At 41.5% G+C, this 21,180-nt stretch overlaps 1 protein-coding gene across 8 annotated transcripts in view; it reads right to left on the reverse strand.

Annotated features, from left to right (window-relative positions):
• Positions 1–428: 428 nt before the first annotated feature.
• The window catches only part of ARNT2 (aryl hydrocarbon receptor nuclear translocator 2), a 107,526-nt gene continuing 86,774 nt past the window's right edge, over positions 429–21,180 (reverse strand). For all 8 annotated transcript variants that reach the window (XM_040569682.1, XM_040569678.1, XM_040569681.1 and 5 more), the window contains 7 exons: positions 19,568–19,640; positions 19,285–19,408; positions 15,191–15,290; positions 12,507–12,645; positions 10,213–10,378; positions 7,450–7,586; positions 429–5,013 (listed from right to left, as the gene is read on the reverse strand). In XM_040569682.1, the coding sequence (XP_040425616.1) occupies positions 4,915–5,013; positions 7,450–7,586; positions 10,213–10,378; positions 12,507–12,645; positions 15,191–15,290; positions 19,285–19,408; positions 19,568–19,640 (838 nt within the window). In that variant the 3' untranslated portion in view covers positions 429–4,914. The remainder of the gene's footprint in view (positions 5,014–7,449; positions 7,587–10,212; positions 10,379–12,506; positions 12,646–15,190; positions 15,291–19,284; positions 19,409–19,567; positions 19,641–21,180) is intronic.

Here is a 21,180-nt window from a genome sequence, read left to right on the forward strand (position 1 = left end):
ATAATGAGACCGAAAGGTGGACAAAGAAACCACTGTGTTGCCACCCCAGAGACTGAATAAAAATTGCCACAGACTATGAATCAATTCTAAATCAATTGTGCTCTAATGAAGCACTGTACAATACAGATACCAAATCACACACCTCAGCACGACCAGCAGAACAGGGCTGTTGATTAATGCTTCTCTGGAACTTCTTTCAAAACTTGAGATCTCAAACTAACATTCTCCTCCCTCTGGACAGCCTTTGTACAAGGAAAGGGGACCTTCCCACGCACAACCCCACAGCACAGAAGCAGATTTCAAAGAAAAGATCAGTGCCTGATCTTCTGATTTTTGCCATGAATCTTATCATTCAGGGTTAACTCCTACTTGACGATTCCCAAGAGCCTCTCTTACTTATTTACAAAAAGACAGGAAGTAACAACAGCTCATGACATTTTTATTTTAATGAAATTTAAAAAGGCAGTTATTAGTTATACATACACACAACTGATTCTGTACTTGTTAGTCATAAATATAGAACATTCAGAAGTACAAAATACACTTTATCCACAGCACAATTTCACATCAATATGAAGAGTTTAAACAGATAAGTAACCAAGTGCCTAACCATGACAGAAGCCCATTTTTGAGATTTTTTTTTTTTTTTTAAGACCATTAATCTACACAAAGTAATCAGTGCCCAGTCATCAGTTCCATGAAACACACTCTGGTGTAAAGTAGGAAAAGACTGACCTTCTACAGACAATTAGATGCCATCGCTTTTTCTTTGCTCCATTAATAGAAACAAAACAAAGCCCGCATTCTCCTCTTCTCACAGCCAACAACTGTGAAAAATGTGACTCTGGCAAAAAATCACCTGAATCCGAACTTGAGCACTGCCAGGAAAAGTGAAAATATCCGAACTAGAAATTAGTCCACTCGATACCTTGCAAACAAAGAGCAACAGCAGTATGACACTGATAAGGCATTAATGACAAAATGGCTGTATTATTCTCGAAAAAAGAGTACACCTATGTATAAAAATATATGTCATAGCAATTGGGTAAATCCAACACTATTTAACACTGTGCCAAAAGTAATTAAGAGTTAAAAAGGCAGTACTGCAAGAAGTATTTACAGTTTCATACTGTACTTCAAAAAAAAAAAAGCAACAAAGCTACAAATGGAACTATCTGGTTAAAGCATAAATGTTGGTACTGCCAGTAGCACTTGTAACAAGTAATGTGATGGAGTCCCTCTTGTTAAACAGGATTGCTTGTTTGAATAAACGAGTGTAAATATTTTAGTATCTAAAATCTCAGTCTACATGCCCACTCATGGAAATAACTCACCCGGACCATTATTACTTGCAGTTTAAAAATCAAAAGATTCAGTTTCAAGAAACACTGTGTTTGCAACACAGTTCGATCAGAAATCACAGCTTTATTTCCAGCTTAAAAAACCACGAAAGAAACAAGAAATCCACCACCTGTGAAATTCTGGAAACCAGCAGCCAAAGCGCCAGCAAAGTTACACCAACGGCACGTAATAAAGACGTCAGCATTCCAAATGCACTTTATAACTTCAGCTATAGTATAAGTAAGTTGCTTTAGTAACCAAACACGTGACAGAAAGATACAGCACAGCTTAGGCGACATGGCGCGTTGTGCCACAAGAACCTGGACCAGGCTGTTGCAGAGGAGCTAGCCACTGACACGACGGCGGCACGCAGCCAGGGCAGCGCAGGATGCCCAGCAGCAGCAGGCGCTGAGCTTGCTTGTTCACTTGGCCAGAAGCACGAAGCTGCCAAACTCTTAAAGCTTGTTAAGCACTCCCTCCTCGCTGGCTCGGGAAGGGCTGCCCCACACCTCCCCACCTGTGCATGGCAAGGTGCTACAAGGATGTGATGGCTGGGACCAGGCTGGGAGGTAAGGAAGGGTGGAAACGAGAAGAAAGCTCTGGATCTGGATGGCACATCAGAAACGAGGGTGAAAAAGGCTTGCAAGGAAAACCCAAACCCGGTGCTCTCCGGTCTGCCCTATAACAGAATAGCCACCCCCTTTCCCAACCAGGAAGGCAGGGGTGCTCTACAAGATAAGAAGCAGCCCGTGCTCTGATGCCTCTGGCATACTGGCTTAAAAAAAAATATAATACTGTATGTAGAAGAATAAAACAAAACAAAAAAGGGGAGACGTGCCTGAAATTCTGCTAACAGTGCACTTGTAACTGCACAGTCAAATTCGGTACACAAGAAGCCTTCAACAGTAGTATAAAAAACATGATACACTGAGGAAGTTATCATTGCTGATATTAGGAAAAAGAAAATTACACAGATCTTACTTTTAAATTGAATTCAGGAACAAAAATAAATTATAAATAGAGCAGTCTGTCAGGTTAAATGAAACAGAGGAACAGCATTTTTTGATTCATTTTCACTTTATAGACAAATGTTTTTTAAAAAAATCTAGAACTGAAATTTATCAAGTGTCTTCTGCACAGAGATATAAGCTGCTCATCTACTGCTCTCTCCCTTGTGATTAGATCCTACAGAATGCTCCCAATTATACAATCATGCAGATGCTGACTGTATCTCCCTCCAGCCTGCACAGCATCTATGCACCTTTTACAGAAATTGTTGAATTTCACTCTGAGGACAGCAGAGCTTTGTTTATCTAATTCAGTGAGCAGTCATTTGTCTGAGCAGCATGGGCAGAAAGGGAAAAGGCTCCAAGAGAATAAACATGCATGTATTTAAATGAATAGTGCATAAGCACATGGCTTGCTTACCTAGGAAGGTATTTTCCCTATCTCTGGGAGAGAAGAGATATGACTTTTTTTTTTTTTAAATTTGTTTTCAGCATGGTTTTGGTCAGGCAAGTACAGACCAGGAGACCTGAGGCCTCTGCAGTACTGCATCTAGATACATTAAAAAAAATCCTAAAAAAAGAGTCCCTAACCCCACTTGCACGTAGAGTAAGAGATTGGTCCCAGGTTTACCAAGAGAAACAGCAGGAAATGCTCTTCCTGGACATTGAAAACTACATGCTGTTCTACCCGAGGGCTGGGGAAGCAAATCCAGATGGAAAAGCACCCTGTGGCTAAGCGTTAAAGCAGTGTCCCTGTGTCACATTGGCTGTGGCCCGGCAGCCTGCAGTGCCTTTCAGCACGAGGCCTGTGGCCAGGGCACGCCGCAGAACAGAGGCCTGGCTGCTCGGCCTGGCAAAATGGCCGGCACTAGTGTGCGTGGCCCTTCCCAGCGGAAGGGCGCTGTGAAGTCTAAGAATTGCTGTGGATTTTGAGATCTTCTAGACGGGGGGCTATGCCCTGGGGTTGCTATTGTGAGGTCCGTAATGGCTCCTGAACATGCAAAGGCTTTAGGAAGCTGACCCTGTCCCTCTGTGAAGGCTGACTACCACCTTCCAACCTCAAATGTCACAGAAACCCTGTACGCAGGAACTCTGGGCTCCTTGTCCTTTGTGAGCCATTTCTTCTCCTCCTATCCCAAAGGAATGGATAAAAATGTTGACCTTTCAACCCAACCTCTTGTAACTCATCATGCATATGAGATACCAAATAAAGAACTTTCTACCACATTTCTGATGAGTGTATGTGGTAAATGACTAGTTCAGGAGGAAGGTGATTCACTTACCTCTGGAAAAGCATATAGCATTCAGAATAGTCAGTCCTCAAAACACTTGGTAAGGTGAAAATCCCATATTTAACATAATAGGGTTAACAGGGTTTAACAGAAGAGTTTGCTTGGGAATCCAAGCAAAAATTCAAGTTATCATCGTGTACACAGTGGACAGGAGTCCAACTGATATCTATTACCAACTCACTCTAAAAAAATTGTACACTACAAAACCATCTCACTGCTTGCAGCAAATGAGCTTGAAGGATTTCATTGTAATAGGCCACCACCTTGCACTGTTAAAATGTGAGGTTTCACAGTATAAAAAGTACTTCACAGAAAATAAATGCAGCTAATATAGAAATTACGATCTTGGTGTGTTTATAGTCATTTTTATGAGGCAATATTTTTGGGAAAGCAAGAACAATAGAAATTAAAGCAGCCAGTGAGAAACGTATAGAGTTATAGGCCTCAATTCAGTGCAAAAATTCAAACCAGACTAATAGCTTATGTAAGTAAATGCTTGTGCTGAATAGAGAACAACCTGAATTAAAAGTAAGAACCCTATGTGAAGTGATGGAGACTCCTCCAATACCTAAATCCTCCACATATTGTTAGCCTTCTCAGTATGCTCCAGAATGGACCCTATTTAAAGGCAAAAGAAACCAGTACAGGAAATCACTTCATACAGCACAAGATATACATAAAGTACCAAAATGTACACACATTCAAGTTTAAGTTAGAAAAGGCGGAGCTGAATCTTCTGGTGAGAGAGGCCTACATTATGTTGCTTAATCTCACATTTAAAGTGACCTAAGAACTACAAGAATCAAAGAAAACAGAATATTGTGTCTGCTTCCAGAAACTTAAGCTTAAAGCAAGGCATCGAAATTGAGCGGTAGGCACTGTAACAAGACATTACCTTACCTTTTCTCTGTTAGTCTTTGTTACTTCATTATCTATTCAAAAATTACCATTCAAAAGGAAATATTAGGTATCATTCACATTCAAATATTTAAGTCTCAGAGATTATTTTTTTCAATCAAGCAAAGTTTTTGATCTCTGAGGTAGATGACATTAAAAAAAACAATGGAGCTGTCAATGAACACTAATGAGCTGGAGCTCCTCTGTTGGCACTGACGCACCCCAAGGAGGTAAGAGCAAGCCCTACACCACTATCTGAAATATGAGAAATGCGTCTTCTGGTTTAGTAGCTTCTACAGAAATGCAACACAGAAAAAGCAGAGCCAAAAATACACTGAAAGGGCCTTGGAGAAGAGCTTCCATTTCTGCTTCACAAGCTATTCAGAAAATGGTGGAAACATGCCCAGATCAGCAAAATCTTCAATGTTGTAATTGCCAGTACCCTGCGTCGGATCCCCCGGCATTGGCAGCATGTCCTGCACGATAAGGAAAAATCAAAGTAAAGTGTCACTTTCTCACATGTTACCCAGACACAAACCATTTCCTCTTCATCTCTTCAGTGTAAAACCAGGAAAGGCCAAAGGTCAGATAAATAAGATAAAACCAGACCTCTGCAGGATACGCAGGATACTGGGCTAAGGTTTATGTGCCACTGTTTTGCTGGAGCTTTTCTGTGCTGGATGTGGGATGTCAGCAGTGCAGAAGTTTCAGATTGCTCCTCTGAGTAAACCACAGCTGAGCCATCCCATACTAGTCCCAGGCTGAGACAATTCCCAGTGCAGTGGGTAGTTACACATGGAGAGAAGCTAACTCTCTGGCTTCACTGAGGACAGCACTACATGGGAAATATTCAACATCTCTCACACTCCTGCATCCTACCAAAAGGAGCTTCTGCTAAGTCAGCATTGGTTTGGGGAGTAGCACTCTGTAAGTGAACATACTACTGCTCTTCGTCCTCAGAGGAACACTGAAGCCTGGATGTCCACCCTGGCTGACAAGCTGCCCAAGCAGCCTTCCTGCACATGCAGTGGCAGAGGAAATGGCAGGAACTTCTCAGAAGAAATGGAATTTCATGGTAACTGCTCCCACGTGTCTTGAGCCAAGTGAGGTCCCTGCAGGAGGCTTCGAAAATACTCAACCTTTCCTCTCCGCCGGAGACTGAAGCCACAGGGAAAAGACATCCCTTGCTGAGAAAACCAGAGTTTACGCTTGCTTTTCCTGTCAGTCCTTATAATAATAAGCCCTTACTGCAAAGCCAAGTTTTGCCATGGATGGATCCTTACAATAAAACAAAATCTAAAGAACAAATGAGAAAGCTCACCAGATCTGCTCTGTGAAGGAATAATTACAGAGAGTAGCTGTGTACTGAGCAGTAGCCCCAAAATAAAGGAAGATTAAAATCCAACTGAGGTCTCCGTAGCATGCCATCAGCAGTAGAGAATGAGGCAGTGGACAGTACTGGCAGTTCCCAAGCTGCCAGGGTCAGCCTTCATCTTTCCCCACATCCCTCCCCAGCCAAAGGGAAGTTTTGTTTGCCCCTGCCTGCTTAAATTTCCATCCCTTTGAAGGCGTTTCTGTTGCTGGGGCCTCTGAGGCAAGGTCTCCTCAGGTAAAGACTGGCAGGGTAGCTCCTCTTTCGAGTTTTGCCTCTCTCCTCATGTCCAGCTAACCCAGGGCTGGCTTCAGGCACAAACAGCCCAAGCAGTTTCTTGGAGGCCTTTCAGTCAAGCTCATCCAACTTTCTCATCACATCCAGTAATTACCCTAAATCTCTCCAAATGCAAATTCACCTCCAAGTACTGTGCAGGTGAGTCTAATTCTTCCTTTCTCCCATTTAATCCTTGGCACTCCTTCCCCATAATTTCAAAAAACATTTGCTGGGACACAGCACTTGCCTTAGACACAAAAAGCAAGATGCTGCTTGCGGGGAGCCCTGTGTCTCTGCGGGCAATCGAACTACGCTGCCATCAGCTCCACTGGAATTATCCTGAAGACGCTTTTGGGTTAAAATACATGCAAAGTGATTATACTTTGCTTATAGAGAGATATAACAGATTTATCTTGCCTTGGCCATGCAGCACGAAGACAGGTAGTTATTCTAGATGCAGTGACGTTACTTGTTCCTGTGTGAATGAACCATGGCTTCACAAAGGAACATTTTCAGGGTAATTCCTCTTCTGCAGCATTCCTGAGAGCAACTGAGCACGAGCCCAGTCTTGCAGACAAATAAGATAATGAGGTGCCCCACTTCTAAACCTTGCTTGGGGCTTGAGCTGTCTTTTTTTTGTACTTATCTGCATTGTTTTGTTGCAAGCTGTCTTCATTTAATTTAAAAACAAGTTATACAAGGACAGCAACCTTATAAGCTAACTTATAAAGACCACTCCATCCGTTGTTGGAGGCCAAAAATAATACTTGATGCTGCAAAATCAGGTAGCTGAAGAAGATTATTTGCCAACCATCCAGTATCTGAGTGGATTTAGCCTCAAAAACTTATTGGGCGCTTTCTTCTATGCAGCATCAGACTCCTTTCCTGCTGGAACTATCCCGAATTAGACTGATGTCTAATTGGACTTGACTGGGATTTCAGAGGTCAGCACCAGGATAAGGAAGACACTCTAGTTGGAACTATTTTATGGCTTCTCTGCAAAATAACTATGCGCTAAGTATGGGCAGAAAAAAGAAGGGAAAGCAACATTTTAAATCACCAAAGATGCTGTTCTTTGGCAAAAACCAGAACTATCTCAGTTGTAGCTAACACCAGCCACCAGCAATGCAAACCTACAGCAGCACACAGCAAGAGGTAATTGCTCCAAGCACTGCTAGCCCCCCAGCTCATCAAGAGCCATGGTTATTCAAACTGGCAATGAGAACTTGTTAGAGGGACTTTGGGCTCACTGAGCTCTCCTCACCTGGAACACCTCCGTCTGACTGGGCTGCGGGTGCGAATGCTGGTCCCCACTTTGCTGGTTGTGATGCTGGCTCTGCCACTGGGACCAGACTTCGGATGGTCTCCCCTGGAACTGGCCGCTGCTCTGTCCACCTTCAGCTGGAGGAGGGGAGAAAAGGCAGAAATCAGAGAGCAGCTCCTTCAAAACAGTGACCTGCTTTGGAAGCTTCATCCGCTGATGCCCACGTTTGGAAATGCCTCTCCGAAAAAGCCCCGAGTGCCACCCTGCCCCTGCTGGGTGGAAGCCAAAGGCAGTTTCAGCACTGATGGCAGGGTAGGTGCCAACCCGAGAGCAAAGCTCACCGCCCTCACTGCACAGACATGGCAGATGAATTGTTAACAGCAAAATGCACCGTAACACCATAAGCCAAGCATGGAAGACAATTTTCAAGCATCCCTCTACAGCTTTGTAGGCACAAACAGGCCATTATTAATCATTAATATTTACCATTTCAATTAAAAGCTAAACAAACTGCAGCATCCAAATGCTGTCTCTTTAAAACTAATCCTTGCTGTAGCAGTGGGTGCTCAGTTACCTGTTTATCTGAGAAGCACACTTTCAGATTTTGTAAACAGATGTAAAATCATAAGATCAACAGGCAACAGACTTGCCTTATTAGATGCAGATGCTGCTATACTAAATGCAGAGTGCTGTGCTGGGCTGTCATGTCCACCAATATTACAGATGCAAAATGATTTATTTAACAGGCAGTCTATAGCAAATTATTATCTGTTCATGTGCTGATGGCTTCTTAAAAGTCTGAGGCCATTTAAATTTCACAGAAAGTAATGAGAACAACAAGGTTTTACGGTAAATACACTTAAAATGATGACTTCGGGGAGATATTTTTTCTAAACAATATGCCAGAAAAAAACATGATACCACACACATTAATTCAATCACCTATTACACATACACTTTTCATGAGCACAATCACAGCTCACACTTTAGCTGAACTCATTTTACCCTGTACTTCTACAGGTTGGTCCTGAACTTAACTTTTTTTTGCATAATTTTCTTTTACTTATTTACAATATCTCCTTCTAAGAACTATTTAGAAAGCTTGCTGCCAGGCTTACACTTTTCCTCTATTTCCCCCCCCCCCTCTTTTTTTAATAGCTATTTCTACTATTTTTTGCCTGTCTTCCCAACACTGCAAAGAACCAAGCTGCGTAGATCTGGTTCTTCCAGATTATCGGCACTCTCTGCCAAGGATGCCAAATTTCCCATACCAAATTTCCACACACCACGTTATGTCACATCTCTGAGAACCAGATCCTATAATGTCAAATCAATCACTATCCCATAGTCATTGCTTTAGAAAATAAAGGAACGCATGCTTAATCCTGTCTTTTTGACTACCAGCTAAGCCATGCAAAACAGATAAAGCGAACATTTTACAGGAGAGTAAACAAGCTGTAGCGACCTATTTCTATCACATCTTAAGTAGATAATTACAGTTCTTCCCTTACTGACATTACTACAACAAATAATTCAGCTGACTCAGAAATCCTACAGTCACTTTATTGGCCACAATAAAATTCATCTAAGTTACCCTTTAAAAGAAAGCTGCAACATTTGTTTTCTCAGAAGAATACGCTGAAATTAAGTCAGTGAGGCAAATGATGCTTCTTTTCAGCAAAATGGTTACTGCCAGCCGGAGGTTGAAGACATTCGTCTTTCTGAAGGCTGTGTTATTAACAGCATCCAAATTGATGTAGGTCAGGTAATGTTTCTCATTAGGTGAAAGGGTTCTTGCCAAGTAGCTTAGGCCTGAAATGCAAGGCTGTCTCATAAACAAATGTACAAAGCCTAGTGGAAATGAAAATGGAATCATGAATAAGCTCTGTGGGAAGAGCTCCATTTCACTGTACTGTTCTAAGCAATGCAGCACAGGTCTGCACTCAGCAAGGCTGATCTGCAGCAGAGCTGCTTCCATGGTATTCTCAAGAGAGAAGAGAAAAAACATTAGCATGATGCTACCTATGCTTTTTGCAGGTTATCATCAGCCAGCAGATTATTATCAGCCAGCAACATCTTTCATGGACTCCATCTGTGCTTTTCACTGACAGATCCGTAATTTTTTTACTCTTTAATATTATTCTGCTGCTGGGTCCAGAAATCTTCACGAAGGGGTCACCCACTAGATTACAGTTTGAAAGCCACTGAATGACGATATAATTGGCAAATAAACCCATTTCAAAACATGGCACCTTCTCTGATCAGGTTAGCAGCAGTGTAGGTACAGAAAATCCTGTGTCCAGCCACACTCTAGCAAGCCATCTCTGGACAAAGACATGATGATATTATGCAGTCAGGGAAGTTGAAAAATTGAAGGAATGTAAATTTGAACATTCCATATAAGGAATCTCATTAGATGTGAAAAGAGACTGAACCTCCTGGCCACACCTTGGGAGGACATGTACTAGTGATGTAAGCAATTTTTGAATCTATCATGACAACTTACAGGGGGAAAGAAGTACCCTCGTATCACAAAACGTCACAACATTCTGAAGTCTACTAAATGTAGAGTAGAGTAGAGGTATCACGGAGGGACCATGTCATCTCAGTCCACTGTGCTCAACAGGAGAAAGCAGAACCCTTTTACATCCTGGGCTTCCCAACCAACTCACCAAAAGAAAAGGTTGGAGGATTTTAAACTACGTTAGTACTGGAGAGTTTCCTTTTTATGTGCATTTCTGTGCTACCTCATTTAAAACTTACCAAACCCTGCACTTCGGTTTGCTAAGCTAGAGTAGGCATTCCCACTTGGAGAAGAGGTGGCAGGGCTGGAAAGAGGGCTGTACGACGATGGATCAGCTGGGTAGGTGTGACTTGTTCCAATCCCAAAGGGAGATGACTGAGCCTTCCCAGACTGAGAAGGAATTTGCTGAGGAATAAGGGAATAAGAAAGGAATAAGTTTTATTGTTGAGCAGCACAGCAGACTCACGTTTTAACAAGGCAAAGACTTCATAAATTCTGCAGATACAAACAGGCACATTATCCCCATCTCAGCCACGTTTAATTTCTGTCAAAGCCAACTTATTGCTGCATAAGGAACACAACAAGCTATACACCAACACAGCTCTCCTGCTTATTAACTTGCATGTACTCAATAAGAGAGCTACTTGCAAAAACATGATTTCCTTCGTCTCTATTACGAGGATTAATCTCAAACTGAACAGCTATGAAGACTTCACCTTTATTTGCTATGTTTTGATTTTGCAGTGCCACAGTAAAATCAGTTATGTGAATGCCTTGTAGAATATAAATTGTTTTCAGGTGATTAGAGTCTTCAGTGCTTGGGAGAAATTGGCCAAAGAAGTTTCAAAAGATCATGAGCTGCTTTCTCTCCTTGCCTAAGAAGTACAAGGAGCAAAGTTATTTTGCCTTGTAAAAGGTTTGGGAGGGAGTGTGAATCACCAGTCCTGCGAGGAGGGAATAAACAGTCTAACTTTGATTTAATTGTGCAGCCAAGTTAATTCAAGGGTATTAAAAAACAACTTGGTGTCATTTTCATCTACATAATGGCATTGTCATAGGATCTCCAAGAATGTAATACAAATGATTAAACACCGCAAGACTGCTTTGAGACATGTACGCTGAGACTAAGGGAGGTGAAGTGTCTCATCCAAAATCATGTGCTGAAACAACATATAATGCTACAGATAAAATCTGCTTATAAACTCTTTCCCGTCTCCCGCATCGTGAACAAATCCAGCAGTTCCAAGAAAAACTCACTGCCTAATCAGTTCCACAAATAGAAGTTAAAGGTGATTACATCTCTAGATACTTTTAATGATGTGCACTTTTATTGGCAATCAATGCGCTCAAGTGAAGCTACTCTCTCAGACAAATGCAAGGGACCTGGGGGAGGACAAGAGATCCCAACAGGCATATAACATGATGGAGATGCTATTAAGTCTTCAGCTCAGTTCCAAACTTAATACATCGTACATTTCGAAAGGCTTCCACAATGACAATGAGAGCATGATGTGTTACTTCTGCAAGGCTTAACTCTATTTATTTAGGATGGATGAATGAATTCCAATTTCCCCATGCTCACATATAAACTCCGTTGACTTGGACGGAAAGAGGGATGAGTAGTTTTTTTACATCATTTTTAGCATCCTCCATATCGTTCCAAAAAAAAAAAGTGTCAACATTACAACTGTATTTTGTTAAGCAGGTGTAACAGAATAATCATGGCACACCGAGGGCTATGCAGCATCAATGTGACTAATGTGGAAGTAACTCAGCTACACAAAAATTATTTAGTGCCCATCCCACTGTGCCATTCTAGCCTATTAAACAAAGGAAAGTCAGTGATTAAGAACAGCACAAATAATGGATCATACATGCTAATTTTATATTCTTTGTCTATAACGGAGTTCTGAAACATTTATTTCTTGTTACCCAGAACAAGAGGTGATTTCTGGGTTAATGCAGCCCTGATGTTATTGAAGGGGATATTTCATCGAAAGATGTGCCAGCACATCTCCTCCAGTACACGTCACACTGTGAGCTGCACCGGGCAGGGTTAATGGAAGGGCAATGGACTAAGTAGCCTCTGCTCCAAATTCATGCCTGGATTTGTATGTGCCACTTCCAGATAATGCTGCTAACTGTGGGTAATATTGCTGGGGGCTAGACCTTGGTCCAAGAAAGAAAGAAGGAGTGAGCTTAATACTAACGCATAGCAGCTGTCCTTTTTTATTTCATTCAGTGCACACACACAAATAAATGCAGGACTGAGACCTCTACTGGGATTTATGTCAGTACAGTGACTGTCGCTATTATGAACACTATTACAAACTAAATGCAGTTACACATAGGGCTGCTGTCTCAAATTATTATAACCTGTCAAGGAACAGAAGTGGAGGAACAGATTTCCCTCTGAGAACCAAACACAGTACATTTAATCACAATATAAATGGAGTTTACTAATCCCTTTGTAAAAAGAAGAGGGATTGCAAATCTCTAATGACTGTGAAAACAGAACAGCTTTAATCAATACCTGTCCTGGAAATGGTGGGCGATTTCCTGTCCAGGCCACCTGACTCTGATTTAGCTGGCGAGATATCTGTGTCAGATTTTGGCCTGTTGATGAAGAAGACTGGATGTCGTTCACACCAGGCACATGTACCACAGACGAACTAAAGAAACAGAAACAGTGCCCAGCTTGTAGGATATATTCTCAACGCACGAATAGCATTCCAGATACTGAAATTCTGATAATCATCTCAGTAAAAGTAATTGCTCATCCTGTATTAATTAAAAAAATAATTAGAACCACTAGAAAACTATCAAGATTATTGGCATTCTAAAATGAAGGTTCAAATAGACACAGACGACAAAATTATTTTGAATTAGACTTCTATAATCCCCTGCAAGAAAAAAAATGTAATCTAGCACACTGTACATACACACTTAGCTCCATCCAAGTTTATCATCTAATGCACTGAAAAAAAATGATTGCAGAGAGTATTCAAGCAGGTACTTCATTTTGAATTTGTGCTAAAAGTCAACAGTATTTAAGCATTTGCTGAAATGCCATCCTAAATGAAGATGCACAAAAAGATAATTACAAATACGTCCTTATTTGTTTCCTACCTTGAAAATGAAGAAGTGTGTTATACATAAAAAATTAAAGTTTTTAATTCACATTTCTGTCAACTAATGCTAAAAAAGAATATGTAGCTATATATCCAGGCAAAGCAATAATCAAGAAAAAAATGAAATTAACGTGGAATTAAAAAATTACACATGTGGAATTAAACTCTTTTCCAAAAGAATTTGTTTATATGTTAGTGCTTCCTAATTGCTGAATTTTGCTACAGAGATATTTCCCTGACATTTCTAATCAGAAAGAAAATATTATAAAGGACTTTAACACTTGAACAACTGAATATATATAACCACACATTGTGAATATGCATTTATGCTGTTTGTATATGAGTATATATGTATATTCACAATTTTACATATTCTATATAAATATTTAAATAAATATAAATGAAGACAACATATAAAAATGCTTTTGTACATCAAATGAAACGGTTCAATCTTTCTTCTATGTCATTGCTATTGTCCATTTTCACAATCATTTTACAGATAAAGAAGGGAGCAGATTGGGAAAAGAAGTAAACCAGGCTCAGCAAAGAGGATGCAGGAATCTGAATCCTCTGAGAAGACCAACTAAATACTTCCCACAGTAGTAAGCAAAATGTGGCAGGCATCTGAATATGGGATTTCCTATCCTGTCTTCAGCTGCCTAAAAGTGCGTGTCTAGAAATTCCTTGCAGAGTCTGTATTATTATTACTTTTTATTTTTATTTTTTACTAGCACAGAGTCTCCCAAGTGGGCAATGTGAACCAGAAAGTCCATCTAACTTTGGCTGACCTCTGGAAGCATACAATAGCTGTTCGTGATGGCTGGCCCTAATGCCAACACCTTCTCAGCCACACTGGCAAGTCATATCGTCTGAAGGGCTTGGACAGCATCTGGAACATACAGTTTGAAACCATGAGTCTAAAACACAGTGCCTAAAGGCTGCTGGGCTCAGTAACCTAATGGATCTGCCTGGAGAGCATTCAGGAAGGACAGCTCATCAAGGGTAAAAATGCTGGTCTACGTGTTGTTACTCGATGTAATAGAACAGGAGAAATAAAGCCACAGTTAAACATCAGGAATGAACAAAGGAAATGAACAAAACACATGCCAAACCCCAAGATGGCACGTCAACCATCCACTAATATACAATATCCAACTAAAAGACATTTCAGTTCACTGTCAGGAAAGTATTGTTTTGTCCAAGTAAAAACCAAGAGTAACTTACAATACAAGCAGAGGGATTATTTTTCTCCCCACTGAGATTATTAGTAATTATAACTCTAAGAACACAATGGTTTATATAAAATTATAATTTGCAGATGTTTTCTAATTCCTGGAATCAACAGCCTCTGAATGAAACTTCAGTGTCACAGTTGCAGAATGGTGACGTGAAGGACAATAAGGTAAATATAATCACTGTTACCACACACTCAAGAAGTGAATGGAAGAGCATGCAAATTCTGAAACTTCCTACTAGCCAAATCTGTATTGCCAGCTGGTAGGCAACAACATGTGCTCTGAATAACTCAAAAATACCCCAGGAAGTGTTACACCACCATCTAATACATGTTTGGAAGGTGCCTTAGGAAACTGTTCATGCCTGCGTCCCAGGCTTCATCAGAAACTAAGGATGAAGCGCTCCTCTGCTCCCTTTAATAGTGGTGTCCACACGAGGCTGGATCATGGAAAAACGATGCCCTTCAAGGCACCCTGCAGACGTACTGACAGCCTGAAGTACACAACAAATCTTTGCACTTTCCCAGGTTAGGTGAATGTTCCTCAGACGGATCTCTGAGGCTCCCCATCACCTCTCAGATTTGCTTCCCTTCATGATTTGCTGCTGTTTCTTAGCTTTTTCCAGTTGCACTTACCAGTCACTATTTTTAACAGAGAGATCCACATCTTCTCAGCTTGTAAGCCTAGCCCAAGTGCTGAGATGTCATGTAGGAGTGAAGCATACGCAAAGAAAAGTTCATAAATGTAAAGAAAGCCCTCCCACCATCAGTCAGTTTAGGTTCCACCAAACTGAAAGAGAGCAGCCCCCACTCAGTCACCAGCTGATATGCTCAGGATCTGGACTACAGTACCTGAAAGTCTTTCCTGAATGTCCTGGCTGAAACGGGCTTCCCTGTGAGTAAAGCTGCTGGTTTCCTGCTGTGGATGCTGAGGCCATCATTTTTTTATCTGCTACAAAAGAAAAGCAAATCACAGAAAGAGAAAAGCTTAGAGATTTTTTTAATGAAAATTGCTATGTATACACACAACGGGGATTGTTCTTCCCTTCTTAAACCTTTATGAAAAGGCCCTGTGGAATACATTAGGAATGACACAAAAGGGCCATATGACAATTCAGTATGAAACTAGAGCCACAGCTGGTTTGTGTCTACTTCACAGCCCCTTCCAGGATGTACCTCATTAATGCTATTGTTTGCATGGAACATAACACTGGTACATGCCCCCCGGCCACGCAGTCCAGACCTTTGCTGTGCCCGCTGGAAGCTGCTCCAGACCATGTAGGCAGGAGAGGAGCCACAGGCAGCGGCCAAGGGGGGAGCGATGGGTACACGAGTCCCAGCTATTGCCTGGGAAGGGGAACGCAGATTTGCTGGAATAAAGAAAGAGGAATGGAGGGATGGCGCATGAAATGAGCCAGGCCTGCAGAAAGCCTGATGCACGTGCACCTCCGGGGTCTGCCTGAGGACGGCCTCAGGCAAGGGTTTGTTTCTGGCACCAGGGGAAGCCCCCACAGTGCCACTGCTGCCATCACAGGTGTTTGTAGTGAGGGCTCACACCCAGGTGGGTTAAACGATCGAAGAAACGGTGTCAGAGAGCTCCTGCCCTAACCAGCTGAGAGTCCGCTTGCTCCCGGGACAGCGGGAGTGGAGTACCCAACTCTCCCAGCAGCCTGGGGGCACTCCTGCAAACCCGAGGTCACCAGCTAACCGGGGCGATCCTGCTGCCTCTACCTGCATCTGTCTCACAGGTGTCTGGAGGCTCTTTGCTTCTGAGCATGAGCGAGACTCATGCAGATGAGCTGCAGCAAGGCATAACACTGGTCTCTTGTGGATTTCGCTGTCCTATACATGGCTCGAGGGAGCCAATAAATAGGATGCAAGCATCCCAGGGGTGCAGGAAGACAGGCTAGCATAGTACGTAACATGCACATAGAAATGTCATTAACTTTCATAGCCTACTCTTAATGTGGCAACTGGAGATCAATCTCTAATTGAATTAGACAAGAAACAACGCCATTTAGTCCCTTAAATTAATTTTCTGGCACTGGATTATTCTAAAGCCCAGAGAAACTCACTACTACTACTTTCGTTAAAATAATTGAAAGGTCCTCTCCATCCCCCTTTACTCACTTTCCCCATCTTTCCTTACCACCTTTGGGTGCAAAATGCCCCACAACTCACTGATGACTGCAGCCATCTGTTGCTGTGCACCTCTGACAGGCCTAGAAATCAAGTCTGCCTCCTCATTCTCCTCTTTGGTCTTTTCAGACACCCACTCGTTTCACAAGGTGCTCTCCTGGACACAAGGCCCACTCAACTCACAAGTATTCCAAGCATTTTTTAATTTTCTCTAGCATTTAGCGACCCCGTGGGCTTGGCTTACAAAAATTCTGCAACACACATCTGCTCTTCTCTGCTACTTAACATTTTATTACACTATTTTCTTAACAAGTATCTAAGCTCACCTTCCCAACGGGAGAAGTCACCTCAAATTACCTCACAAGAACATCAGACAAGGGCTGTGTATGCCACTGATGCAAGCTGGCGTTGATTTCCTCTTTAATGTAGAAGATGATAGAAATTCCTAACTGGCTACATATTGCTTAGACTGTGAGTCTGGGCTGCAAAGCTACACTCTGATATAAAAACAGCAGGGAGAAATGAGGACAAGGTTTAGAGAAAGTTGTGCATATGGTAAGAGAGAAGAAATAAAAATGGGTTGGGATAAGGACATCAGGAAGAAGGACAGATTTTGCCTTATTTCCCTCAGTGATGTCATTGAGATCTCCCATTTCCTAAGGCCACCCTTTTCTAAGATACCACGCTCTCAGGGTTGGAAAGACTGAACCAAAATCCTGCAGCTACTTTACATATTTGAAAATGTCTGAACAACGATATTGAGAATGCCCTAAATGAACTCGAATTCCTCAAGTGAGGAGTTGCCACGGCAGCTAGCGGGTCCATGCTGCAGATGAGACTGAGACAAAGGGAACAGCTAAACTAACTGCAAGCAGCTAAACTGGCTTTAAAATCTCTTATTTCCACTCAGGTCTCTACACACTTCTTCATTGCTCTCACCTTTAGTAGAACAGTAAGTATCTATTTCGTTTTGATGCTTTACCTGCATCCTTAGTCCTGTTTCTCTCTAATCCCCTTCCCTGCACTCAGTCCCTTTACTGGTCAAACACACACACTTATCTGAGCAGGACCAGTGTTTCTGCCTGTAGAATAAACATCTCCGTAAGAACTGCACCACCCCATGCCTCAAGGTACCTGCATGAATGGGTGAAGCCCTCCTATCCCCACTTTAGGTTTTTTAATTATGCGTGGCTGCTGCATGTGATTACAGCAACAATCCTTGAATGTCAAACCCGTAATTTTACAGAACATAGCAGAGCATAAGATCTGGTATCAACATAATGCAAATGTCTTGCAGGCAGCATGCAGGTTTGTCAATATTGGTTTTGGACAGACTATCTCATCTCCAACTGAGAACCATCTCTTTTTATCATTCAGAGAAGACCTTGATCACAGCTCCCATGAGAAATTCAGACAGGGTGAATGTCCCAAAAAAAGCATAGCCTGTAAATTGATAAGAATGAAAAGAGAAATGGCATTTCCAAGAACATAACCTCCCAGCTTGCTACACCCTTAACCCTAACCCCTCCCCACAAACAGTTGAGAGGTGCCTGAAAGAGAGCCAATAAGGCAGCCAAAAAGCAAGATGTTCTTGCTTGGAAAAACACATTCTGGTGTTTGAGGTTGGAGTCTTGCTACCTTCTAATGGACCCCTTTTATGGCCTCAGCTGTTGACTTCACTGTTAGAGTAGACAGAAAAGGATGAACATGAATAACAGAGAAGTCTCAGCAACAGGAGGACAGAGTATCAAGACTATCCTGCAATTACATTGCCTTCTCCATTTGAAATGGCCAAGCCAGACATAAGAAACCAATGCAGTGAGGTCACCTCCCAGCACCCCTGGAGTCAGACCCTGTGGGTTGTTTCCTTCATGTGCTGCGTGACACTTGCACATTGATTTATTTAACACAAATGTAAAAACTTCTCTTTTTCAGTGAGGACAGTTAAGAACAATAAACAATTTACAAGTTCTTCCATGAGTAGTGGAAGTAATGAGCCTGGTTTCCTACAGATACATTTTGGATGACCCTTTCAGCTGCCAGTCTTCTCAATGACTTCTGTCTGTTAGGGAACAGGCAGCATAACCTGGGGCGAGTTTGGGACTACGTCTGTCCAGCTGACAAATTGGCTATTACCTCTTGGAACAGGGCTGCAAAATCCTTCAGCAAGGGCACTGGGTGAGGACTCTGTCCTCACAGTAATTTTCATGAAATATAGAAGAACTTACTGTTTCTCGTATCACTCTTACAAGTACTTGCCAACAGGCTGAAGAGCTGTGGGGAACAGAGCAAGGACTCCAGACAGACATGACAGGAGATGCCTCAGCTTCCCAGAGAACAAGGATATTGCTATATTTCAAGGCAGCATATGCACCTCAAAACATCAATGCAAAAGCTGGTGATACGATAAAAATTGCAGGCCTATCTTGAGACTGCTTGGTAGCTTTCTTAGTCCGTGTCTATTTAGAGAGATGAACTCACATCTGCTGTTTAAGAAAAAACTTTCTTAGAAACTGCAAGTTCTGCTCGGTATGTTTAGTATCTATGAGCACTGTTTAAGGTACTCCTGTGGAATGAAAAGAGAACCAGAAATAAGCAGCTCTGGTGAAACAACAGCTCTTCATTCCTCAAGCTTTTCTCCTAATCATTTTTAGGGAAAATATCAACTAAAGACAAATTCTAGGAAATGCCTTGCAAATTGACTTTGCTTGTAATATTTTCTCTTCGATCTCTCAAGGCTGTGCTCCACATCATGTAACCAAACTTAACACAGTATTAAAAATTACACACCAGAGACATTCACTTACAAGCAGTTATTCCAGCAAACATCTCAGCAAATCTAGGATCTCTCTCCTGGGAGAAGATAGCATCAGGCTTTTCCACAGACTTTCCGCCCTCATGAACATTAGTTGGTATACTTGGAACAGGCACCTGTTGAGATACACAGAGGAAGATGAGCCCCTCCAGCTACTTTGACAAAAAGGAATCCAGGGACAGTCACAGTGCATTTTTAATTTTGCTGAAATCTGCCACTGCTTTACATTTTAAAAAATCACAGAGACAGAAATAAAAACTATTGAGATATTTCACCTGTGATAAGTCATAGGATGACAGCCCGTCTCTTTGATGCACTTCAAGTTCTGCTTGCTGCTGCTGAAGTTGTCTGCAAAGGAGACAAAATGACTGCATTACAAAAAAAGTTAAGATACAAAAAAAAAAAACAGCCATGCTCTTCTATTTTATACTCTGACTGATGTGTCTCTCAAGTGATTTAAGTCATTTTCAGTGAGATTCATCTGTTTTTTAAAGCTTTCTCACTGAGAAAGCTTGCAGCACAGGAATGTGGTGCACAGTAGTGCACAGGAAGGGTGTTTCTGTGATAGCACGGAAATATAGGTGGGTAAGTGATGGAGGATGGAATACAACTTCCTTAGGCAGGATTTAACAATTCACTATGAAGACTCCAAGAATATCTTCCTCAAGTTTAAGATGAATATGTCAGATTCCTTCCCTGAGTCTGCTGAAGTAAACCAGTAAAACTCCAGTAACAATGATGCAGAATTATGCCAGTCAGTAAGAAAAAAGCCATCAAATTTGAGACCGAATGCAACAACATGTTGAGCTCGAACTGCATAAATTCTGATTTGTAGTAACACCTATTTAACATGCTTTGGTTCTACTCTTCTCAGGATCCAAGTCCAGATTCTATCTAATTTCTGAAGCTTTTAAGGAAGTGAATATCAAGAGATAAATTACTTGTACTACTATCTAAAATCAAGGCATTACCTAAAATCAATTTGTGTTGAGAAATGCTACAGAAAACACAAGTCTCATATTAATGCTAATCAGAACTGAAAAAAAATAAATCAGTTTAAATGAGGTAAGAATCACTGGAAGTAATAGCTTTAATCCAATTATATGAACTTAGGAAAAATTAAATGTGGAGCAGCAACAGAAAAACAGTTCAGAAGAAACTGCCAGAGCCAATAAATATTAAGGCTGTAGGCCAGAATGAAGAACTTCAGTGTTGAAAAGTGCAGGTCCTTGCAACGCACTCGATTTGTGTTTAGTGTCAGGCACTGTTACTTAACTACAACAATTAGCCAGGGTCAACAGATAAGATCTTTGGAAGTTGTGAGAAATAACCAATGGCGATATTTTCTACAGATGAAGACTTGTAGGGACAGTACGCAGGTTACGGTAAGTCAGGCATATTCACATTCTACATGCAAAAATACTTTTTTTTAAATTCTGAAAAGATAAATTCAAAGCTCCTATTTTTTTTTATTTATTTTAAAGCAGAGACTATTATTTTGTTTCTATTGGAAATTTTGAAATTACCATAATAAAATGACAACACAAGAACCCACTGTGCAGTAATGTTTATCCAATATAAAAACCAACCCTCTTGAAATGAAAGGCAAATTTGCTACCAGTCTTTTAATACCAGAATTTTGCTATTAAAATGTGGATTTATGCTTTCTTTTTTGGACTTGCACCATCCCCACGTTGGGTCATTGAGAAGCTCGCTTGTCTGAGCGCAGATCTGTACACCTCTTTGCAGAAAGACAAACCCAGCTTTGTCCCAGTGCTGAGCTGGGACAGCAGAGTGTGAGAGCCACACAACCAGAGCAGTGCAGGGCTCAAACAGGATGGGCACGCTGATGTCGCTCCAGCCCATTCCCAGCAGCTCACCTAAATGT

The sequence above is a fragment of the Cygnus olor genome, chromosome 11, assembly GCF_009769625.2.
Source record: "Cygnus olor isolate bCygOlo1 chromosome 11, bCygOlo1.pri.v2, whole genome shotgun sequence".
Lineage (NCBI taxonomy): Eukaryota > Metazoa > Chordata > Aves > Anseriformes > Anatidae > Cygnus > Cygnus olor.